The following is a 23,565-nucleotide window of genomic DNA, read 5'->3' as shown; positions in this document are numbered from 1 at the left end:
ATAAGCGGGTGGGATGTAGGGAATGTGGCCGTGCATCACTTACACTAGCCACGCCATAGCTTCCAATTCAATTTGGCGGAACCTGCAACGTCACCGTTAACAATAAATACATAATCCTTAACTAATAATTTCCATACAAGTACTCTTACCTATTAACCTACACGTCTCATAATTCCACACTTCACCTTTATCCTTTATGAATAGTGCCACGCAACCCCTATAAAGGGCTTCGGCTCGATTTACTCGACTAACAACAACAACATGTCTCCCGAAGCTCTAGAGAAGCGATTCACCGATCTACAAGTCCGTCTCGCGCTCCTGCAAGATGCGACTAACCAGCTCAAGGTGCTGATCGACCGCCTAGCCAACTTCAAGTTCCAGCCGGGCTCTGTGCCCCTCGGCGCAAGCGACGAAGACAATGTCGGGTCTGAGCTCGGTTCGGAAATCAACCAGATACTACGCGAACAGGAAGAGGAGCTCGAGTTGCTGCATGAGGAAATAATAGATATCCGCCCGGGAAAGCCAGGGGGCGGTTTACAACATGACAAGGATAGGCTGAAAGACGGCGCAACCCGGCTTGAGGAGGAGCTGCAGAAGTACGTAAGGGGGATTACACACAAGCTATATTTATGATATTATCTAGGTACTCAATCTAACTCCTTATAGTTGTCGAAAGGCTTTTAGGAGAGCCCAAGTCTCAGCGAAGCGCAACTTACAACTAGCCCAGCGCCAAGAGCGCGAGCTTCTCTACGCCTCCTTTTCGAGCCCCCGATCCGGCGCCTCGTCCCCCTTACCCCCTGAATCAGCTGCCTTGCTACCGCCCAGCCGAAGGAAACCGCGCGCCCGCGCCGAGATGTCCAAGGAGGAGCAGATGCTCAGCGCTAGCAGCGATGTGACGGAGTCGATGCGCAGGACTCATGATATGATGGCCGCCGAGCTGTCCAAGAGCGACTTCGCGCACAATGCGCTGAAAGAGTCGACGGCCGCGCTGTCGCAGCTGTCCGAGAATTACTCGAGTCTGGATACCATGCTGTCGAATTCGAGAGCGCTGCTTGGTACGCTGCTCAAGAGCCAGAAGACTGATACTTGGTATTTGCAGTCAGCTTTTTATATATTGGTGGTCACTATTGGGTGGCTAATATTCCGGCGTCTGCTTTGGGGTCCGACATGGTGGCTTGTCTGGCTCCCCTTAAAGCTCATATTCAAGGGCGCAGTAGGCGTGTCGAATACGGTCTCCCGGCGAAACGCACAAGTATCAAGTCCCAACCTCGACGCGTCTACAACGCAATCTAGGTCGCCGCAGGTACATATGAATAACGAGGGAGTCCAGACGGCGCAAGTCAATTATCAGTCGGAGGTGTCACGTGAGAGCACAGAAGCTATCATGGAGGAAGTCGATAGGATTATTAATAACGAAACGGCGGAAGGAGAACCCCCTAGGGCGGAAGCAGAAGACGGTGCGCAAGCAGAGGGAGAAGAAAAGGAAGAAACCGTGCTAAGGGAGCGCAACGATGACGAACCCCCTAATCCAAAGAAGCGCGTGATGGAAGTAGAAGTAGAAGAGCATACGGGCCCCCAGTCCCCCAGCAGCGAAGAAAGACCCAAGGATGAGCTGTAACATTTAGAAAAACGAATAACCATAATCCTTACCACTATCCAGTCCAAATTCTTTATTTGCGTTCCCGCGGTATATAGTTCTGTCTGTTTCGACGGATATTAATCCCTTTCAAGGCCCGCGGCCGCGGAAAGCTCCTGTAAGTTGAGGCTTAAACATTCCTTTGTCCCCGCGCGGGAGACGGGGCTCGACCGTTTTATTATTGACTTGGGCGGCATTTCACTTGCACAATGAAAAGGCGGCTGGTGGAGGGTGGGCGATGTCAAATAGATAGCCACGTAGGTGTTTTGATATGGTTAGGGACAAAAGAGATGAGCGGAGTGGCTTGATATATACGATCGTCTGTCTGCTTTGCTTTTTTTTTGTTACTCCTGGAGAGCATTCTCGTTTCTATTCCTAACTTCTAACTCAGGGCAACTAAACAAGGTACGGCTTAGCTAGCTACCTCGTACATTAGGTACATTTATGCAGCAATTTTCATTTCATTCTACTAATCTTAATCCCCAAAGTCCTCCTTACTTACTCCAAACTAATAAAAAGCACGCAGCCGTCTTGAAAACCCCCCAAAAACAAATTCCGATGCGGCTTCCGTCTGTTTGTTTGTCTGTCCGTCTATCTGACCAACCGACTCACTAACTTAATTTGACTTGACGTCCATCCATTCTAGATCTCCAACCAACTTCCAGGCCACGGGGGAAAAGGGGGGAGGGTATCATCATCATCATCACCACCGCTTCAGCCAAGCCGCCCAAGTCTATGTCCACGAAACGATGATGACGCCGCGAAACTACTGCCCCGAGCGCGGATAACCCGACACACACACACACAATCAAACACAAACAAACATACAAACACAGCACACACAAGCGTGTGGAGAAACATACATGTAAGCCAAGGCACAATAGCGCCGGAGAGAAAACATGGCGAGAGAGAGAAAAGAAAGCAAGGTCAAATTTAAATACATAAAAGTGTGTGTCTACTCCCAAAACTCCGAACGCAGAATATTTTTTTGCGTTCCAGTTCCTTATTCCGTTTTACTTATTTCTCGCTTGTATCATCTATCAATCATCATCTCCGTCTTTGATCTTCACATTTATCTATCCAGGGATATATTAAATTAACCCCCCGGGCTTTCCGTCGTCCCCAGAATGCCGTCGATGTCGAAGTCGGTACCCGCGGCCAGCGTCTCCCACTCGCCCTCTGCCAGCTTCGGCACGTCGTCGTGCCACGATGGCCGTTCCTCGGGTACGGGTTGATTAGGATGGTGGAAAGCCTGTTCGAATTGCTGTTGTTGGTGGTGTTGCTCCTCGCTTATGTGTCCGCTTAGATTTCCCCCCTGGTCCAGCGTGTAGTGAGGTTGGAGCCCCTCACCTTGGCCTCCTAGTCCGAAGATACCCAGCGCGTCGAAGTGCTCGCCACCTTGACTCATGAGTGACGGGTCTATAGGATGCTCGTTGGGGCGCTGGTGCGGATGAGGTGGTGGCGGGTACGCGGATCCCATGATATTGCCGTAGTGGTCGATAGGAGAGCTATGATATGACCCCGAGGGCGAGTTTGTCTTGTTCATATAGACGTTCTCGACAAAGGGGGTGATGTGTCCTGACATTTGGTTGCCGTACGGCGACATATGATGTGGATAAGTTGGGCGCATGTAGTCGCTCGTCTGTTGATAGTACTGGTTCTGTCCAAGTCCAACCCCGTACTCGGCTGGCCGAGGCTTGCCCGGGTTTGAGTGATGGAACGAGGACGGGTGTGCTGGATGTGGCAGTCGTGAGTGATGCATGACTGGTGACTGGTACGTCTGATACCCTGCTCTCATCCCTGGTGGTCGATATTCACTATCCGGGTCGAACATCGGTCTTGAGGAACTTCTTGACGGCGGTGCGGTATCCCAATGGTAACCTTCCAGGTCAGACCCATCGTCATCCGACTCATGGACAGTGGTGCTTCTACTACTGGTCTTCCTGTTCTTAGCCTTAGCTGGCGCGAACTTATAATCAGGGAAAGCAATGCCGTGATTTGTCCGTTCAATCTTGGAATATGTGTCGAATTGCTCTTTCAGAGACGGTGGCTCTATAGCCCAGCTTGCACCGCAGATCCGTGAGATGACCTGGTGGTTGTCGTGTTTTCTCCATTCCTTGGCTCGATTTTGGTAAGACTTTCGATAAAGCATAAATGCGTTCATCGGCCGCTTCACCTTGCCATCTTTCGACTCTCTTACTTCCCTTTGCCGCACCTCCGCGCCTCGGTTTACGTAGTCCTCGATATTGGTGTCCTGCACTGTCGTAATATCTTTTACTAAGACACTTAGCGGCGCGTCCAGTTCTACTGACGGCTCATCTGATCGCCCCTTAGTCTTCTTCTTCTTCTTGGCGCCTGCGCCTATGCTTTCTCCCCCTGACATTGGGGATTGCCTCTTGAGACCTCGAGAATTCATCATCGGTGTCCCTTCGCGCGTCCGGTTTATAGCTCGTCCGCTTCTTGTTCTAATGCTGTCTGTTTGTAAAGGGGTTGGTGGTGAGGTTGCGGGAGTGCTATAAGCATTGTGGGGTGTCTTTTATAAGAAAACATTAGTAAAGATTGATCTCAGTAGAGAATATAACAATAAAGAACAAAAGGAAATCAAGTTGATTGTTCGTCTATTGAAGTTGATCAATGTCCTTTATTTCTAATAATAACATACCAACGACGAGCCTGTATCGGGCAATTGAGGATACGGGCTTGGCTCCATCTGATAATTTTGCTGTTGATATCCGCTACTATATGTAGTGACGTGGTCGTATATGGGCATGGCCATCTGCTGCTGCTGCTGCGGCGCCGGAGCCGAAGCCGGAGCCGGACTTGAATATCGGGAGGGCGGTTTTGAATTTATCTGGCCGTGCACCTGGACCGACGACACGGTCGCATTATGCTGTATAAGCTGTTGGAATTGGTTTTGGAGGACGTCGTCGGCGGTTGTAGAGGAAGGGGGGTTGTTACTGTTTGAGGGTGCTGGTGATGACGGACCGGCTTTCTCCATGTCATAGGTTATTTCGTACTACACTATTATGCGACAAGCGGGAGTAGGTCGTTGAAATCGATCTTTAGGGGGGACAGTGAGAAACTGTAGTAAATATTGAAGAAAGATGGATAACCGTAAAGATTGAAGATAAATAAGGAGGCCACTTTCAAAGAGCCGCGGGATTTCCCCTGAGCAAGGATAGAGACAGCGTACGCCCACGTGTAAGGGAAACTAGAGGGCGTCTTCTCGTCAACTAGTTGCCTGTTCTGTTTCGTTCCTTCCTCTTAACCAACAACCAGCAACCGGCCAGACTCTTGCTTGACTATTATCAGATAAAAGATTGGTGAGTAATGGATATTACGTTCATCTACCAATACCCAAGTCCGTCAACCTAGATGAAGTACTGATGGTGGCGAATATCTTCGGATATGAGTTGCCAACTAGGAAGACCGATAAGATGAATGTAGGTACAAGGAGGGACTAGTACACAGCGTCTCCGTGCTTGTGTATGGTCTCCACCAGCTTTACCGTGACGTAGATTGGCTGCCAGTCTCTAACTTGTCTATTCAGATATGTCTCTGATATTAATAACCCAGAGCGTAGTGGACGCGATAAGGCCGCGGGTGAGATCAAATAGTGAGTAAAGTCGAGAGAGACATATACAGCAAGAAGGCAAGGAGGCAAGGAAGAAGACGTCTCAAAGCAGAAATCAGTATCTTATTGATTCAGATATCCTGGAAGAATATCGAATATGTAACGGGCAACCGGTTCGGGTTACCACTTTTGAGGTTGTTCCAACTACAGAGATGCCGGTGCTTTCATTTGGACTTTCTCGGTCTGTGAATAGGTGAGTAAGTCTTCAATTCTAGTGGCCTGCATTGCCTTCCTGCTTCGCCACATATATGCCATCAAGCTGTATCTTTCTGCAACTGGAGAAGCAATGTGCGCGTCCAGACAACATAGGATACGTTTCTTGATAGTGTAGCCTGCAGCCGCAGGCATAGATCTATCAGAAACCAGGTTTGTCTCTGGCCGTGACACTGCAAGGGAAGAGGGCATGCAGCCGCATTCGGTCATGTGAGCAGGAGAGAGGAGAAAGACGAAGCGTAGAGACCCAGAAGGACGTACCTATTGCATGATATCTGCCTGATGGGATGTTGAGCTGTCTGTAATATCCTTGCTTTAGCAGCGCCGCGACGAGGTTTCTCTTTTCTCTCGCTATCGCTTATATGTGGGTGCTTCCTCACTTTGTCTCGTTGTTAAATCTGGAGAGCCGATGGCAGAAGCTGAACCAGAGTCTTGGGATAGAGAGATATGTGTAAGGCTTCTCTCTCCGAGGGGTGAAGTATGTGATTGATTGATGAGTTCACACCCCTTTCTTAGTGGGTACAGTGCAATAGGTAGGCACAACGAGTTACTGATTGATGCAGCCTCCCCGGCCTATGGTCCGCACGAGCTTCCTTTATTTCTTTGTTTCCACTCCCTCGCCAAAGGAATTTCAGCTACCCACGTGCCGCAGAAGTAGCAGGAGAGGAACTAGTATCTCCGTAAGGCTGGCAATTTGGCTATCGATGTGACTGTTCTCTTGAAATGGATCCCGGTTCCTTGAGCCAGATAAATTGATGGAGCGCGTGGAAATTGATCTGAATATCGACCATGTAAAGTTATCGATTATTGCCGGCCAACTGTATAAGCATCCTTCCCTATCCCTATCAACCCAACAAGTTGTATAGCACGACAATAAACTGCATGTATAGATGGATAAGTGGAAAGGACCAGATAGAGAACTACTGCTAGATGCCGCCTTTGTTGACCCAGCACGAACGACGAAAAGCAGCGATAGGTAACAAGCAACAACAAAAAGAAACATCTTTCTAAACTTCCCTTTCAAAGTAGTATTCCTGGGGCTATAGTATTTGTATGGCGGCTTTCTTCGGGAGGTAGAATGCGGCCGCAAGGTTGCACATTACCGCTTTCGGAACGCAAGAGGGAAAAATGCGAGGCATTGTACAACTATACAACATGTGCTGGCCTAGAAAATTACTTTAGATCACTTATGGAGCTATGGTAGCCCTAGCCGTGTTCGGGGGCAAAAGGGAGAGAATCTAGGAACTGTACTTATGCTAGGCACCGAACATTCCGGGCCGGTAGAGAGCGAGAGAGAGCGTAACTGGTATCGTTAGTGCTGTGCTTCCTAACGTAGATGAAATGTAGCCTATACCTAGTTCTCTCTCCCTTTCTCGCTTTCACATATGCTCTTACACCTGCTAACGCCGATAGCGATGGACTCCCACTTAACTATTGCCCGCTAGGGTAAGACATGTACAAAAAAATAAAATAAAATAAAAGGATAGCGTATTGTACCCACATGATACTAATGGCCGCAGATCCTGGGCTGATAGACTACATGCAAGATTGCATGAGATATGCTGCATAAGGGACCGGGGAGCTGAATGAACTTGATCCCCGAGCAACCCAGCTTTTTTTTTTTTTTTGCCACATCCTCAATACGACTAGGGGGGAATTATCATCCAGTTGCCCACTACGAGTTGCTTTTGGTAGTGCTTTGACATTGATTTCTGAAGGTTTGCCATCACTGGGTACCGTCGTAGCTACTCCTGGTCGATGTGAGGGACTGGAATGTTGGTTCCTGTATAAGTCCCGAAAACGTGTCTCCCACAGCTAAATTCTCCAGTGGCGCGCATACCCCAACATTCCTTTGAGAATTTGCTGAGAAGATTAGCCCAATGCAGACAGACTGGCACTGGATTCTTTCTTCCCCTCTTCACCGTACCCTCTTTTGCCTAGCCGGATCGCAGCGTACAAGCGGCCGGCCAAGACGGCCATGACGCGTTGCTACTAACCGCTAAATAGGCCTTAGTAACTACACCAGAGAGGTAGCAGAGTGAAGAGACCATCTCCGAGCTCTCAACATGTAGTGTCTTCATAGCTCTATAGGCCAACCCCTTTATCCTGGGGGTGGGTTAATCTCGGCATCAGCTCCGTAGCCAAGCAAGAGGGTCCTACTGGCTGTTGATTAGTCCCGTTTATCTGCAATATGGACGTTAACTGCAGTATTCATCGGCTGTTAGTGCTGCCTTTCCTAGTGACGAGCATGTATGACTGGCAGATCAGATCGTGCCTGGGCATTTGTTTGCAGCCGCATCCCTGTACCGTGCGACGGGTATTTGCACTAGCTCCGCAGACTGTTTGAACCTCGGTCCTAGAAGTGCTAAAAGGGGGAAAGCCCAACAACTAAAAATTGACGTACATTTATGTTGATGAATAAGAAGGTAAATTAGTTTAGTAAAAGCAGTATCGGTAGTTCTAGTCGTATTGAGAGAATATTGAGGGAAAAAAAAATACCATGGCTTAAGGAGGCTTAATCATCATCTTCCTTCGAAGAGAGGTATGTAAGAAATGGATGGGCATCATAGTGGAAGGATGCTAACGTGCAGCATCGCGTATGCGCCCATACATATATACTAGCTGGCCACTTGGTTGAAAGACCGGCTTGTATTCTCTTCTTTTCTTTCGTCTTTTTTGGACTCGGGGTCTGTCTTTGAGGTCATCACGCAGTTAGCTCTTCTCGGGTCTCTTTTTTTTCTCCCTTGCTATGTACTGTCTTGCTCATAACCCGGATGTGTAGAGCTATAACAATGAAACCATTAGAAAGAACCTAGTTGAGCTGTCCCCTCACCTTCAACATCTCCATACAATAATATTTAATCAGATATTAGTAATGCTGGTTATCAAGCGTGTATGACTCCTTCGTCTTGCGTTGTTCGTTCGCTTGCTTGCTTGACTTTAGGTAGGTAATGGCACTTAGAAGCATACAAGCAAGTGCGCACCATCCAACTTGCTTTTGCGTTGCTAATAGCGTTTCCGCACGCACCAGTCTGCTCTTATTCTGTCTCAGCGCTCTGGCCAACAGTTCGTGCGAACATTCGGGACTTGTGTGACAGCTCAACTTCGACGGCATGACGCATTACCCAATAATAGCTACCAGAAGTCTGGGGTTGATTAGGTTGGGCTTTCCAATAAATCTCTTGACAGATGCAGGACCGGCCAGCTTATCCTAGGCTCTAGGAAATATGCCCTGTCTAGTAGGATGCTTAGACCCGCTCGAGCTGCGAACTGCTGTGCATTTATGTATGCAATCTGCAGCTTACCGAGGAGAGAAACGTGGAGTCGGTGTAGCTGTCTACCACTGGGAGAGCTTTGCTTTAGACATTAAGATGAGAAATACCACGATAGAAGATGACAAGTAAGAAGTAGATGGGGAGACGAAATAGAATGATACACTTAAAGTGCAAGCGATATATCTGTTATTGGTACGGAATACGCTGAACAGTTCGTTTACCTTAGGTACATGATGCCAACTGAGATGAAAAGTGATGAATTCGTGTTCTTGTTTTCATTAGCACGACGATTTAGAAAAGTATCGACCCCTAAAAAGTAATTGCTAAAAAGTAATTACCGTAGGGAAGGAGACTTCCAATGAGCGGTAAGGCGTCGCGACCCAACCTTAGTACATGCATGTAGGCGGGTACATGTACCTCACACGGCTGCTGCCGACTACCTTATGTACCTAATTGTAGGTACTTGCTGAGAATCTTTAAAATGGGTCCCTCATAATATCTTGTATTCTCCTGAATGTTGCGCTATAACCTTAGAAAACTACCAGGCTCAGCACTACTTATGCGTTAATGCATGCAAAAACAACGTATTATAACGTTTCCCTTCTAGTTTACATTTCAGGCTTGGTTTACCTGTCTTCTGCGCCTTAAAATGCATTATCCGTCTAAACCAATCAGAAACCCCTACTCCTGCATGCTTCTAACGAGTTTGCAGACGCATCCCTTTCCCATTCCACGGGGAAGAGATCGACGTTACTAGAACGCCTAAGCTTATCCACCTTTGCATCCGTATGCTAAAGAAAGCTGCCTAATATCAATGCTAGAATTGGGCGCATATGAAACCTGTATCCTATCTCAACTAGGACGCGGTCGAACTCGCGGTGCCGAAAAGACTGTGCTGAAAATATGACCAGTCTCTAGACTACATGACAGATGGGTCTACTCTTGGTGGCCTGTAACAGCCTAGTTGGCGGGCCAACTAAGCCATCATCCCAAGACGTTTCTGACTATTCATCCCTAGTGATACCACCTGGCGTCTGTGATGCCGGCCGTATAGGGTCGGAAGGTTTGACAGGAGGCGTCAGTATTTGCTGTGAAGGTGAAGGGGACAGAGCCGTCACTGGGGGAAGAATCGAAGATGCTGGTGTCGAAAATAGGCCGTTGCCCGATTGCTGGTGTGGAGGCGGCGAGCGTTTTAGCGGCGAGATCCCATTTTGGATCGGCGGCAGACTAGGCGTTGCGTCAAGCCGTGCTCCTGCTTGGTCAAACTTCTTAAGCTGTGGAGTAGACAGTATTGCCTGTTGAGCATTGGTGTCACTGCTCGAAGGGCGTGCTAAAGCGGGAAATGATACAGATGGTGGCGAAAGAACTGGAAGACTACTGCTTGCGGCATCAAAAGGCTGCTTCAAAGGCGAATCAGCTCTGGCGGCCACGGGAGGTATAGAGGTGTCCGCATTAGGCGGGAGGTTACTCGACTGTGCGGATTGAGGTACGCCGTTAGCTTTTGGTGACACGCGGAATACACCCTTTTGCGGCGCCCGGACATCTCCGGAACGACTTCCAGAGGTTGGCGACGCATTGAACATGGTTGAGTAGGCCCTTGCTTTGTTGGGCGACTGCTCTGGAGGTGATAAATTTGGGTGCGGCGAAGAGAATGGATGAAGCCCATCACCATTAGTGAAGGGTGAAGATGGAGGAGGGGCGTTAGGTTGACCTGCCTGCTTTACGGGGATCAACGGCTGAGTAGTGAGCTGCGTACTAGTAAGTCTCGCCGGTATCTCGACCGCAATGCCAGAGCCTTGGGTGAGTCGAGCACGGTCTGGAGTAGGCGAGCCGTCCGACTTTGTGATAGGAGGTGAAGATGAAGCATCCTGTCGATTAACCTTTAATTTGATGACCGTAGCGGACTTTGGCGTTGAACTCTTTCGGCGGCAACTCTTGCAGATAAAATGAAAATCATCGCGATCGGCTTCTTCTTCGCTAATGCCAACGCATTTGCTATGCAGCCAGACGTTGCATCTCTCGCATGCAATACTGTGTGTTCCATCATCAACCTGGCCGTAGACGCCACAGACACAGTCAAAAATCCAGTCATCTTCTTCCTCCTCAAGCTCTTGCAGGGCTTGCCTGTTCTTCTCGATTTCCGCTTTCAACCGCCTCTCCGATAAACGACCGGTCCCAGCGCTGAGGTTTCTACTATCCTCAGACAGCTGGGCTAATTCTTCTTCGTGCTGTCGCCGGCGGACCTCCCGTTCTCGAAGTCGTTGCTCCCGAGACATCATGCGGTTGTCGCGTTCTTTCTCCATTTTTATACGTTTTTGTTGCTCTTTTCGAGCCGTCACCTCTTCCGCTCGGCGTTTCTGTTCCTCTTCTTTAATCTGCTGCTCCAAACGTTGTTGTTCGGCCTTATTAGCAAGGCGGCTCGAACGCTTGGCATGTGCCATCTTTTCGAGATTGAGAAGCTCCTTCTCCCTCTGTAAGGCTTTGCGCTTTCGAGATTCCTCTTGCTTCTCTAGAATAGGTAAAAGGTGGTTTTCGATAGTACTCTTTAGGACCTTTTCATTGTCGTCACGGGTCTTTCGAATGGTATTAAGGAATTCTTGTACTTCTGTGAGGCTCGCTGCAATGCACTCCCACTTCGCACCCCCCAGACCGTCATCCTCCGGTTCAGCAGGTTGATCCACGTCGGAAGCAGAGCCGTCATCATCATCGCCACCGTTTTGCGCTGCGGATCTTGATACGCGTCGGCGTTTGGCAGCTCTTGCTGCTGCTTTGGCCTTTTTGGTATTTTTCTTGGGTTTCCAGGGCGCAGGGGTCGGCGGGGCTTCTGTCATGCGGTATATTCGGTTATCGTCTAGGATATAGTAAATGCGATCGTCACTATCCCATCCAGAGGGTTCGATTCTCTGATATAATATTAGCGCTTCTTTGTCAAATCTCGGGAGAGATCTTCGTACCCATTCTGTTTGATCGCTTGGCTTCTGCTCATCCATCTTTTCTCGAATTCTTTCGGGATGCAACATCACCCATTGAGTAAGCTGCTGCAATATTTTGATCTACAGTCGAAATATTTAGTATTGTACGATTGTCTACTATGCGACCGACAAACCTTTGTGAAAGCGTCGAAGTCGTCGAACTTGGCGGGCGTGTCCGCGGTACCAAACGGATTTCGATCGGGGGCCTTAGCAACGTATTGCCGCCGCGTATATTCGTCGAAGAGGTCCGGTCTTAAAGATGAGTCAACAATATAACTTTTTGGAAATGTGTACTGCGATGAGACATACGTTAAGCCGCGATGCGACGATACAAACTTGAGCAAGGCGAGGCCAATGTTAATTAGAACAGTCGAACGGGGTTTTAGGAACTCGGCTTCCAGATCCTACCACAACACAGTGTTAGCGCTACGGATCGATATTAAAGATCTCGACAGGGACTATTAGCTGAAGTTAAGAGTGACAAAGAGCACGTACATCTATCTCTAGATTATCGTCTATCTTCACGACTTTGCCAAACAAGTATATCCATTGGAACAGGTTGGCAAATTGCCAAGTATTTCTGATGCGATGAAGTAAAGATGGCTCCTTGGGAGACTCCTTGGGAGGCCCTCGCGCCTCAGCTTCCGGTTCGGTATCGCGCAAGGCGCGCTTCCTTGATGAAACCATGACGACGAGTGCACCGCAGTTTTTGATGACCGAAATATATGCGGTTAACAAATGCGCAGGGGATTCAAGGGAGGTTTAAGCGGGCTTAGAAATAAAGTGGGAGTTGGTCGGTGTGGTCAGTGTCGTCGGCAGGCGAGAGGAGGGCAGATAGAATTAGGGTTAAGGGAAGTTAAAGATGGGTAGGTACAGATAGAATGAGATATTTCATAGCGACGAGAGAAGTAGAGTTTGATTATGGTCAGTACCTAAAATAAGTTGGGCAGGATACGTCGTGGGTATTGTTGACATTTAGAAAAGCGCACAGCTACATTCGGCAATTAATAGAGTGACGTGAGGTGAAGTTGATTATATGTACATAGCTGTGGTAGGTATGTAACTTTGGGGAATAAATTTCTAGGCGCGATTTGGGAGTTTGCACTTCAGGCCTATTTTACGCGACGCAAATGTACACCCAGAATTGATACTTACCTGCAAGCAGAATAGCATGTGGATCTCACTTACGCGCCGCAGCCCACCTAAAAAGAGGAGACCGTGGGGCCAAGCCACAGAGTCTAGATGTATATTAGGTACGTACCTATCTCATACTATACATGCATATGCAGGTAACGAATGAATGAATGCTAGAGAGGCATGAGACGCTCAAGCCCAAGTCATGATTTGACTTGCAGATTATAAGAAGACTTTTATATCCGTAGTGTATACTTATCTATATCATATACCGTATAATCACCTATTATATCCTAGAATACTGTTTAACCATCCCGTGAAACAACATCAACTCTCATTAGAGACCCTCCAGCCTTCACTAACTACTATCTCCGCCGATGATGGTTTAGACATAAACACCGTAGTCTTTTGCAGGTGCTAGATCTAAATGATAATTTCTAATCGTTCCAAAGGCTTCAAAAATCAAATTAATAGCAATCCTAACAGTAATTATAAGGGTTGCCACTTTATACCTAGGTACCTAGTAGGTTAAGTGACATCACGACAATATAATGCGGGGGCGGAGCAACATCATTTTCAATATTAAAAGCCTTGGAGGATATCTTCGAAACCCGGAACTCTAATAAGTTTATTACCAATGAAATAAATAAAAACCAAAGACTGAAACCTGAGAACATGTTGATCTATTTACCCACATGCATACTCCTTTTCTTATTAGAAGCTTTACCTGTGACCGGTAAACACCAACCTATCGAGCAGATCATCATTGCTCCATCTGAGCAGCATCGGCTAGATTCAGACGTATACGAGGTCCAGCATGAGTACGTGCATCTCAGCATACCAATAACAGCCAACGTAGGACCCAACTAACAGAGCCAATATCAGGTTGAAAAAGGCAGAAATCTTTCCAACAGGTAAGTCTCTACTTACAGATCTAATATATGGCTAACCAATGATAGTCGTTGACAAATTCCTCCCCTCCTTTCTCCTCGACGCGGAATGGCCGTCAGGAGAGCGTACGGAGCTAGGGAATACCGTGAAGGTGGACGACGTTCAAGACGAACCCACCATCACAGTACGTCAGAGCCACTCTTCATTGTTGTCGGCTGAGCAGCGTTCCAGCGTGACCTACACAATCATCATTACTGATCCGGACGCTCCATCTCGCGATAACCCGGAGTGGTCCGAATTCTGCCACTTCATCGCCACGGGGGTGGATATCTCATCATCGGAGCCCGCTGCTCTCCGTTTATCTAGCTTAAAGGACATTATACCGTACAAGCCGCCTGGCCCGCCACCCAAGACTGGAAAGCATAGATACGTGTTCCTGCTATTAGCTCCCGCGAACGGTACTACGGACCCGCTTCACCTGACCAAGCCGGAGGACAGAAAGCATTGGGGCACGGGTAAAGCAAGACATGGCGTGAGGGATTGGGCAAAGGAGAATGGCCTTAAACCTGTCGGTAGGTATTTGAATAACGCGACAATATATCATCCTCATGGCACTTTCGATACTAACGAGAGCGTAGCCGCGAATTTTATCTATGCTCAGAATGAGGCACAATAATGACCTCCATACCCTCCGTACTCTCCATAAATACCTATGTTTTGAGTGGTATTAAGCACTTATGCTATGAATATCGTTCATGAGGCGTTTATTATGAGAGTAAAGTTTCAATTAAGCGGGAATAATCGAGCGAGAAGCATAAGTGTTTTCTAATTGCTCACTAATTAAGAGGTAGTTTTGAGCATTGTCATCCATTCCACACCACCATCTCACCAATGCGTATCATCGTCATAAGTAAATTCATGACTCCGACCCCATTACCACCATCTACCCCTACATCGTTATCATCATCTCCTCATGTGTAGTTGTGACTATCTCTCTAGGCGTCAGGTGTACTATGCGATCACGGTCACGGAACCACTCCAACGCTAGTCGAAGTGCTTTGCTCGTGTACACAGCTTCCGCTCCATCTTCAGCATACTCGGTACCTTTTACCTTCGGCCTGACAGATTCATAGGGGGCATCCAAGCTACCACAGACGTCTTTGTCACCAACAACCCAAAGAACATCTCTGTGTCGGGTAAAAGCTACACATTGCCGCTGTGCATCCTTAAGAAATCCCGGGTTGCTCGTGCGAGTCATAATGAAGACTGCAATATTACTCTCGTTGCCCTGAAAAGAATCTGTGGTACTGATGGGGATAGTTGAGAGCAATGGGTCCGACTTCCATTGCTCCTGCATATACTTCTTCATGGCGTTATATGGAACAATAACAACAAAGTTTTTTGCAGTAGTGATCTTGGCTGTTATAGCGTCGGAGATTAGTTTTCGAGCGTGTGCTGCTTGTCCGGGATTGAATGCCGATCCGGACTCGTCAACATAGCAAGAAGTGTTCTCACAGTGAAAGAACACAGGCCAGAACTTCTCGTAGTTTGCTTTGAGACCAAACTTCGCAAGCCAATTCTCCACCATGATAGCAATTGTGTGATTGGAGCTAGCGCAGAGGTCCTCGTCGTAGGAGAAATCGAAAACATCCTTGTAAAACAACTCGTAGACTAAATCAAATCCACCGATAACCATACGACGCTGACGGTTGATGACAAAGCACGGCCAACATATCAATTTGAGTTGCTCCAGAACAGAAATCTTGCCCATCTGTGCGAACATGTTCGCATACTTTCCGTCCACGCGCCATAATGCAGTCATGGCCGTAGGAGGGAGTTGTCGTGGATCTCCCGCCATCACGACAGGTCGGCCATCAATCCAGGGGACGCACGCTTCGGCAATGCCCATGCAGCCAGCCTCGTCCAATGCAGTCATCTTGGCTATGTCGCGGTTGAATTTCGCCACGGGATTGTCCTTGCTTCCATGGGTTGTAGAGGCGACTACGTGTGATGCAAGGCAGATCTCCTCCATCAATTTCCTCACAAATCCCCTCGGCGATAGCGGCTTAGGGGGTTGGGTGGCCTCAGGCTCCTCTCCGAACTCTCGCTCCCAAGCCGCCATCTTCTCGTTCGAGTCCTTCATTAGCGCATCCCATTTCGTCTCTCCGTCAACCCAAGACAGAAACATGGTCCACTTATCATCCTCCTCGAGACGCGAGCGGATTGCATAGAGGGCCGAGTCATCGTTACGTTCGAGACCCCAGCCCTTATAGCAGACTACCTTCAACGCCCACTCGCACAGCGAGTTTTCGTGGAACCATCGGCGTATAGTGCCCGATTTCAAGGGTTCCCAAACAGAGGTATCATTACGACCAGATCGGACCATGTTTATAAATGCTGCAATATTCACATCCACGTTGGTGACATGGACAATGATTGCATATGAACACTGAGAACCTCGGTAATTTTTGTTGTAGTGGTCGACTGCCTCTTTATTCAGCCGTACTATACGCTCGACGAGGCTGCTAACGGCAACATGGGTCGGAGCACACGCCATGATTCTGTCGTGTTCCGGGTCCTGCAAACACATGTTTAAAATCGTAGCAAGCATGTTCGTCTTGCCAGACCCCGGGAAACCAAGGATGGGCAGCACGCTCAAGGGGACGTTAGAAAGGAGCTCCTTGAACTTGGGCAGATCCTTTCCGATAGGTCTAAGAATGATATCCACGAGATTTGGATTCTTCCATTTCTCTTTATAAAAGGCACCCACGGCATTGAATGCAGGAGAAAGTTGCTTGTCTTTAAAGCTTGGCTTCGACACGTCCGCCTCGATGCCTTGGCCACAATGACCGCGAGGCTGGAGGGAGAATCCGGGTAGGTAGGAGCCATACTCGGAATCCTGCTGGGGGTCAGGGCGCGCGAGAAGTTCATCCCAGCTAGATGGACCCGGGCTTTCCGCGGCGTACGAAAAGCCCGGCAAGAGTGAGGTCAGAGAGGCCCCTTGAAGGATCTCGCCTTGGAGGCGTCGGCGAAGCAACTTGTCCATCTTGTCGGACCTATTAGTCTGCTCTTCGGGCTCTTCGTCCTCTTCAAGCATTTGGTCCTCTTCAGGCACTTTGTCTTTTTCAGGCACTTGGTCTTTTTCAGGCACTTGGTCTTTTTCAGGCACTTGGTCTTTTTCAGGCATTTGGTCCTCTTTAGGCATTTTAAGCATTTTGTTGAAATGCTTTAAAATTGCGTTTAAAGATCCGCGTTTAGCCAAATTATTGGCTGCATTAACTCGCAGTTTTGCCACAGACAGCGATGGATCAAAAAGCACCCAGATCTTCTCCTAGTTGACCCGGTCATTCTGATCTGAGATCTTGGATTTCTCCACGACCTTTATAGCCTGTTCATGTGTCCTGTATTGTGGGCTCTCGGGATCTCTAGGACGGCACGCACGGAACCTGAGGAAGCCGTTTGTGTCCAATCCCCTTATGGTACCCTCCCAGAAGTTTTCGTTTTCAATGACCTCGCCATCGATAAATTGGGGCGGCTGAAAGAAGATCTTCAAGGGGCAACCGGGCTTTGTCAGGATGCGCAAGGCGTCTCTGAATGCCTATGAATCATCGTTAGCTCGAATGTTAGTTACGGTAGAAATGGTATTATAGACTCACAAGGATTTCGGGAGTTAACTCAGCAACCACTTCGTACTCCTCGATCACCTCCGACTCAGTATCACCACCAGCTTCATATGAGAAAGACGGGTTCTGGGGGATCATGAAGCCAGCCTGTACTTCCATACCACAAATCTGGTTTGCATCCTGAAGCAAGGGGAAAGCATCTTGAACGACGCTTTGGGTAAAGCAGGTAAGCGCATTGTTCAAAGAGGCATGAACATATACCTTCTTTAATTGCTTCTCTGCCCGGAAGTTGGGGATGGTCTGTAGGTACCGTTTCATATCCCAATGAAACCTAGATTAAGACAGAAACATTAGCATCAAGCATAAGGTAAAATATTGATTAGCCACTTACTGGTTTCCAAATGGATAGGAGAATTCGAAGCCCACGACGGAGTCACGAGCTGCGCTGATATATCTCTGATTTCCGGCTGCTTTCATGAGGAAGGACCAGGTCCGCAATTGCTGCATTTGCGAGAGGGTGATGGGCGCGCCATCAACGCGTCCGTGGCGGTGGAAAGCGGCGTCGGCAGCCTGGTCGCGGCCCTCGAAAGGCCAGGGCCAGCCTTCACAAATCAACTCAGCGTCGTCGTGAAGGGTCATGGTTATGCTGAGCCAAGGTTGATCCACCTTACCTCGGAGCTGTTCGGGAAGGGCGTCCGAATCGGGCGCGATTTCCGCGAAGGTAAGCTCTACTTTTCCCGGATGGGCGCCGAAAAAGATATTGTGAACGTCGGACGGCCTATCAGCACCTCGTGCATAATACTGATATACACCATCCACACGACGGGGGAAATGAATGGTGAAGCCGACGTAAGGAGGGGATTCTTGGATGGCGTTCCATACAAACCACGACTTGTAGTGACCCTCAAGGTCATCAAGCATACTGCCACCGCCGCAGAATGCCTTAGTCTGGGGGGCCCACAAGACACAAGGTCTACGATCGAGTCGTCCCTTAGGGGCGGAACCTCCAGCTTTGGCGCTAGGGTTGCCGGAGGCCTTAGTGCCCGCCTTGCGGGGAGGCATGACTAGAAAAGCATCGTTAATTACATATGATCTCACGTATGCGGTATGCAATAATAATGATGTACTTACTCGAGGCGATCGGTTGAAGGCCACAAGACCTTGATAACTTTAAGGTAGTTATAAGTAGGTAGTTACTAACAAAAGAATGTCAGTTTAAATTATGCACAATGCAAGAGAGATAAACAAAAGAGATAAAATAAATGATTAAACAAACTCACATTAAGTAGGTATAAAAAGATTAATAGGCTTGGTTATTAATAATGTTAGCGTTAAGTTAACTACTTGATAACGCGAAGTATAATATTCGCGCCGGCAAGCACATATAATAAACGAATATGTTTCGTAAGGTTTCGCAAGGGGAGAGGTTGCGGGTAGTGTAAAGTGTGGTTAATTGTGAGAGAAAGTTGCGGAGAAAGTTGAATAAAATTTTGTGGGAAGAGTTGTGCAAATTGTGCAAATGGATATGCGGGACGGCCTTTTCTGCCTGTCGGGCGGTGAGAGAATTTTGCCAATCAGAGCTTTGCCCTAGGTTCTTTCCCCACAAATCAGATGAAATCAAAATAGAGGCGCGTGCACAGACCATAGAAGACACGGATCACAACAGATAAGATAAAAAGACAACCTACTGTAGTTTCGACTTGTATTTGTTAAATTTGACTTGAAAGACCTAGCCAAGGGGTTTTAGGTATGATGATGGTAGAATGCGACCAGGTAAAAAACCGCGGTTTAGAGGATGAAGTTGACTGCATAGTATGTATGTAGAAAGCATGGCCTTGGCATTTAGCCTTATGTAGGTAGTTTAGCCCGGTACGTTATGACAGGTGCGTACTGAATAGCTGCCAGCTGATTGGCACACGGGTGATTACCCAACAATATAGAGATGACTTTTTAAGCAGTTACTACCTAGGTACCTACCTAAAGCGAGTCTGGCAAGTACCTTTTTTAAAGATTTTAAAGTTTAATCTTTCTGAAAGAATATTGCGCCTAAACTCTGGAAATTGATAAGGTCATTAATAAGGAATTTAGATAGGATTACGTAAAAATAGCTGGAAAATTGATAAGACGCGCACATGACTTTATAAAGCTTCACGTGCGAGCTTGCGAGCACTTGGAAACGCCCCGCGCGAGCTTGCGAGCGCGGGCCTAAAAAAATTTTGAAGCTCACTTTGATTAAGCGTGTCATCTTTAGTGCAGGGGCCATGCTAACTGATCATAGAAGTTAGTTTCGATAAGATAACGACAAGATTACGTAATAATAAATTACTAGAAGGAAGGCGTGACCGGGCAAATTTCGGGTGCAATGCGTACTTTCCGAATTTATATACGGAAAGAGCGAGGCAACTTCCGCCTTCGGGCATTTGGTCAATTTGAAACGATACAGAGAAGATTAGCATGGTGAGCCCCACTATTCAATAATAGACCTTCACTATGCAGAATTTATATACTAATTGTTCGCAGGCCCCTGCACTAAGGATGACACGCTTAATCAAAGTGAGCTTCAAAATTTTTTTTGGACATCTAAGGTTCTTTCCGAAGGAGTACCCGAGGGAAAAACTTAAAATTGTGGGGGCGCCAATCCAGAAGAAAGGGCGTTCGAGTTCAGTAGAAAACACCTTAGCGTAACTTTCTTTTAGCACCTCCTTCCTCGATTTGACAAGAGTCCTGTGAGATGTACCAAGGTACATCTCAACACGTGACTGATCGTCACGTGTCATTCAGGCATTCAGATTCATCTTGAGTGTTTGTAAAAAAAAAATAATACTTGTGCTGTCTTCATACATTCGACGACCGCCCCCTTCGGGTGCTGCGCTTTAATTAAGGATTAGCCCTGTAAATGGGGATAGCGTACAAGGATTAGGGCGAATAAGAGGCTATTCCCACCTTCATTAAATCCTGAAAAGGAAACAATATTTTCATAATATCACGAAATATTACGAAAATGGATGGAAGTTTGAAAATACTTTTGGAATCTATGGGAAGCCCTCCCATTCGGAAGTATTTCGGATCAATCCCGAATTACAGGGCCAATCCTTAATTAAAGCGCAGCACCCTTTAGGGTGCGGTCGTCGAGTTTACGTAGACAGCACAAGTAATATCTCTTAGATTATTAGTCAATCAATACATGATTTATTCAACAAGTCCGCTTTTTATTTCATCACCACATTCTCCCTACCTACATGCCACGAGGTGGAGCGAGAAGTAAGGGAACAACTTCGTTGTTCCGCGAGGAACTCTAACCTGTCTGACGAGCCTACGGCTCTTATATAAACATGTCCTTTATTCTAGATGTCTCATCTAGAGTCCTGACAACAAGATCATGACATATGCTCCAACTCATGTTGCTGTTGTGAACTCTGCGAACTAATTACCTAGGTACCTACTACGCATGAATACGAACGATATTGACTACTATAGTATTCGGAAGTTACTATTAGGCATTATATATATGTATGCAATTATTATCTACCGACCGATCTAGATACAAAAATTTCAGCAATCATAATAATATTTTGAAAAGCACATCCTCATGAGAATGAGCGTTGAAGGCAGCCAACTTCAAGACCGAGAATCCCTATAAGGGTAACAATCCGAAGTTATACAAAATATACATAAAACTTGAAACAGGTAATAGTTAGCTTATCATCTCCCGGATTAGGGGAAGCACGAAACGAGGTAAGTTAATGAAGAATATAGGAGACAAGAAATAAGCTCTGCCTCCAAGTCTCGGACGCCTAAAGATTTTGCGAAAAACGTATATAAATTATACGTAGCTTTCGACCGCCAGTGCGGTCGTCTTTATACGAATCTGTCAAGGGAGGATGTCTTATCTTAAGTTAGATGATAAAGCCGAAGCTGACGCCATATGTTTGGGTAGGACTCTTCGTTCTATTTTAGAATAGTTCCACGACCGCGGTCGCTTGGAATTTGCTATTTTTTATACCGGAGGCCACCCATCGCTATACAAAGCCGGATGTTCGTGGCTATCTCGCTACGCTTCCACTGTACCTATTATATACTTACAATCTCGGCTTATCCATTTTACACCTCGAGAAAGAATATATTTCGGGCTCATTAAGGCTACGAATAGTCAGTTGGTAGTTTCCAAGACTCCAAGGAAACGTGCCTTCGATGACTTTTACCTTGTCTATATCCAAAATGGTTTACTTAACGGAAACGTAATTTAAGACTGATTATTTGGGTTGCATGTTCCCTCAGTATGAAAACAGCTAGCTTGCAAATGAAACTGATAGTGTAGATAGATTTTCTCGACGCCATAAACGGGGTAGAATATGTCAACTACGATATAGCCCACCATGAAGGATTCCGTTAGGGCCGGCTCCGGGAGTTGTAGACAGTGATGTATGATAAACCCAGCAACTTATAGAGTGTTCCTTCGAAAATGTCACCCTTAGTGCAGGGGCCTGCGATCAATTAGTATATAAATTCTGCATAGTGAAGGTCTATTATTGAATAGTGGGGCTCACCATGCTAATCTTCTCTGTATCGTTTCAAATTGACCAAATGCCCGAAGGCAAAAATTTTTCCTGTACTAACTCAAAGCTTCCACTTCAAGTCTCCGACGGGTAGGCCAGCAAGTGGTGTTAGGATCGGGAGTATCCGCCAACCTTTAAATGGGGGAAGGATTCAAAGAGAAGGGGGGGATATGCAGGGCTAGCTAGGCTACCCTACCTATTTATACACTCATTTAGATAGATAGCCAGAACTCACTCTCCAAAGTTCGTACAATATACTACTACATTACGTACACGATACTATCGCTCTTTGGCGTCTCTTGATACAGCGCGTAGCGGTAACGAAGACGGGCACGTTTCTTCTTCCAGAACTAGGGAATCATCGGTCCGGTTTTGTCGTTCAAGATTCAGAGTAGTAAAGAGCCAACGTATTATAATTCGGGCATAGCTACGGTATAGCTTATCTATATCTGTGAGTATATCGTCCCCTTCTACACTATTCACTTGGTCGATATGCTCCTGAACTTAATTTGGAAGCGTGGTGTAAGGACATAGCAGTTCGATTCCATTTTGGGGGAGCGTACAAGTCCGGAACGTCCTATGATTTAAATAACTTGGAGTACTTTTCGTCGATGCCGTACTAGCTGTCGTGGGAAGGGAGCTTGGGGTAGTGGATGAACGGCAAGTTTCACCGGATCCGGTGGGCACGGGTCGTCCATATCAAACCATGCGGCTATTTTTGAGAGTAGAATTCAGACTATTTGATAGAAGGTGATGGCTATTGCTCATTAGATCGAGGTTCTGGCAAGTTACGCAGTAAGGATAGGGGATAATCATCAAGAGGCAGTTGCTGTGGCTGGTCGGTTTGGAAGTTCATGATAGTAGTACAAATAAGCGTAGGCCTTGATATAACCTCTTCGCAAAAGAACCTACTTATAGACAGACTAGTAAATAATAGCTATACGAGATTGAAAGTCATGTAAGAGAATAGGTGAATATTAACTGGAGTTAATTTTTATCCTTGATGTACCTTAGGTATTTAGTCTTGTTATAGCTGAAGTAACTCAACATATGTGATCTTTACTTATTATGCACTTTTCGCACTGTGTTTTGAGAAAGCCTGAAGTAGTAATACTGTATAGGTACCTGTTAGGTGTATTGCTGGCAGGTTACCTATCTTGTTCATTCGATTTCATACTTCACCCCCTTTTTGGTTTATCTCACCCATCACATAAGTCCACGGTAAATCAATAAGTTAGCCTTCATTTTAGTAATATTAAGCACGATCCAAATGCTATGTCGTCGTAATTCTTCTCAGTGGCCATGGGTCGGTTTGATGTTGGTTGCCTTTTCGCGGGGTATGGCGGGCAAGGCGAGAGAAAGCTGTCACTCGTCTTACCCGAATTTTGGTAGACAGAGGTAATGAGTTGTGTAACGGAAACTTGCATATGATTGTGCATGAATCCATGACCAATAGACATGCCACAGTTCTTCATATGCATCGTTGCTGTTCTACTTCTTAGAGCCTACGGAAATCACCTAGGTATCATTTTATATAAGTTAGTTGTAATCCCAAAGTTACTATCTCAAAGATACTCACAGCAATATACTCTTCACCATCTATTCAAATTCTCGGTTTACGTTACTCGAAT

At 46.9% G+C, this 23,565-nt stretch overlaps 6 protein-coding genes across 6 annotated transcripts; 2 read left to right on the top strand and 4 right to left on the bottom strand.

The window, feature by feature from the left end:
- Positions 1-94: 94 nt before the first annotated feature.
- Positions 95-1,849, top strand: F5Y00DRAFT_128531 (Sec20-domain-containing protein). The gene is made up of 2 exons (XM_048004171.1): positions 95-596; positions 667-1,849. The coding sequence occupies exons 1-2, from the start codon at positions 262-264 to the stop codon at positions 1,616-1,618; spliced, it is 1,287 nt and encodes a 428-aa protein (XP_047862794.1). The 5' UTR covers positions 95-261; the 3' UTR covers positions 1,619-1,849.
- A 643-nt stretch (positions 1,850-2,492) lies between these two features.
- F5Y00DRAFT_271527 (uncharacterized protein) lies at positions 2,493-5,159 on the bottom strand. The gene is made up of 2 exons (XM_048012815.1): positions 4,299-5,159; positions 2,493-4,169 (listed from the first exon to the last, which is right to left on the bottom strand). Exons 1-2 carry the CDS (start codon positions 4,632-4,634, stop codon positions 2,733-2,735), a joined length of 1,773 nt encoding a protein of 590 aa, XP_047862793.1. The 5' UTR covers positions 4,635-5,159; the 3' UTR covers positions 2,493-2,732.
- A 4,081-nt stretch (positions 5,160-9,240) lies between these two features.
- Positions 9,241-12,790, bottom strand: F5Y00DRAFT_242701 (uncharacterized protein). The gene is made up of 5 exons (XM_048008557.1): positions 12,226-12,790; positions 12,040-12,134; positions 11,865-11,982; positions 11,713-11,811; positions 9,241-11,661 (listed from the first exon to the last, which is right to left on the bottom strand). Exons 1-5 carry the CDS (start codon positions 12,415-12,417, stop codon positions 9,763-9,765), a joined length of 2,403 nt encoding a protein of 800 aa, XP_047862792.1. The 5' UTR covers positions 12,418-12,790; the 3' UTR covers positions 9,241-9,762.
- A 622-nt stretch (positions 12,791-13,412) lies between these two features.
- Positions 13,413-14,568, top strand: F5Y00DRAFT_128457 (PEBP-like protein). The gene is made up of 4 exons (XM_048004169.1): positions 13,413-13,685; positions 13,750-13,778; positions 13,824-14,327; positions 14,394-14,568. The coding sequence occupies exons 1-4, from the start codon at positions 13,540-13,542 to the stop codon at positions 14,429-14,431; spliced, it is 717 nt and encodes a 238-aa protein (XP_047862791.1). The 5' UTR covers positions 13,413-13,539; the 3' UTR covers positions 14,432-14,568.
- A 27-nt stretch (positions 14,569-14,595) lies between these two features.
- F5Y00DRAFT_128462 (P-loop containing nucleoside triphosphate hydrolase protein) lies at positions 14,596-17,306 on the bottom strand. The gene has a single exon (XM_048004170.1). It carries the CDS (start codon positions 16,967-16,969, stop codon positions 14,705-14,707), a length of 2,265 nt encoding a protein of 754 aa, XP_047862790.1. The 5' UTR covers positions 16,970-17,306; the 3' UTR covers positions 14,596-14,704.
- F5Y00DRAFT_271523 (uncharacterized protein) lies at positions 17,060-18,440 on the bottom strand (the record flags this gene model as incomplete). Its single annotated transcript, XM_048012814.1, has 3 exons — positions 17,060-17,353; positions 17,412-17,709; positions 17,770-18,440. The coding sequence occupies 3 exons, from the start codon at positions 18,438-18,440 to the stop codon at positions 17,087-17,089; spliced, it is 1,236 nt and encodes a 411-aa protein (XP_047862789.1). The 3' UTR covers positions 17,060-17,086.
- Positions 18,441-23,565: the final 5,125 nt, after the last annotated feature.

Source organism: Daldinia vernicosa, assembly GCF_022497035.1.
Source record: "Daldinia vernicosa strain CBS 139.73 unplaced genomic scaffold F5Y00scaffold_39, whole genome shotgun sequence".
NCBI lineage: Eukaryota > Fungi > Ascomycota > Sordariomycetes > Xylariales > Hypoxylaceae > Daldinia > Daldinia vernicosa.
Note: the sequence above shows the minus strand (reverse complement) of the source record. Positions and strands in the feature narration are given on the sequence as shown.

Coding starts and splice junctions, on each gene's coding strand:
- F5Y00DRAFT_128462 (XM_048004170.1), bottom strand. CDS start 16,969: ATGCTTAAAATGCCTAAAGAGGACCAAATGCCTGAAAAAGACCAAGTG.
- F5Y00DRAFT_242701 (XM_048008557.1), bottom strand. CDS start 12,417: ATGGTTTCATCAAGGAAGCGCGCCTTGCGCGATACCGAACCGGAAGCT. Junction 11,812..11,864: donor ACTTCGACGCTTTCACAAAG/GTTTGTCGGTCG, acceptor TTTCGACTGTAG/ATCAAAATATTGCAGCAGCT. Junction 11,662..11,712: donor CAAGCGATCAAACAGAATGG/GTACGAAGATCT, acceptor ATATTATATCAG/AGAATCGAACCCTCTGGATG.
- F5Y00DRAFT_128457 (XM_048004169.1), top strand. CDS start 13,540: ATGTTGATCTATTTACCCACATGCATACTCCTTTTCTTATTAGAAGCT. Junction 13,686..13,749: donor GTATACGAGGTCCAGCATGA/GTACGTGCATCT, acceptor AGCCAATATCAG/GTTGAAAAAGGCAGAAATCT. Junction 13,779..13,823: donor GGCAGAAATCTTTCCAACAG/GTAAGTCTCTAC, acceptor AACCAATGATAG/TCGTTGACAAATTCCTCCCC.
- F5Y00DRAFT_271527 (XM_048012815.1), bottom strand. CDS start 4,634: ATGGAGAAAGCCGGTCCGTCATCACCAGCACCCTCAAACAGTAACAAC. Junction 4,170..4,298: donor CCGATACAGGCTCGTCGTTG/GTATGTTATTAT, acceptor TTCTTATAAAAG/ACACCCCACAATGCTTATAG.
- F5Y00DRAFT_128531 (XM_048004171.1), top strand. CDS start 262: ATGTCTCCCGAAGCTCTAGAGAAGCGATTCACCGATCTACAAGTCCGT. Junction 597..666: donor CTTGAGGAGGAGCTGCAGAA/GTACGTAAGGGG, acceptor AACTCCTTATAG/TTGTCGAAAGGCTTTTAGGA.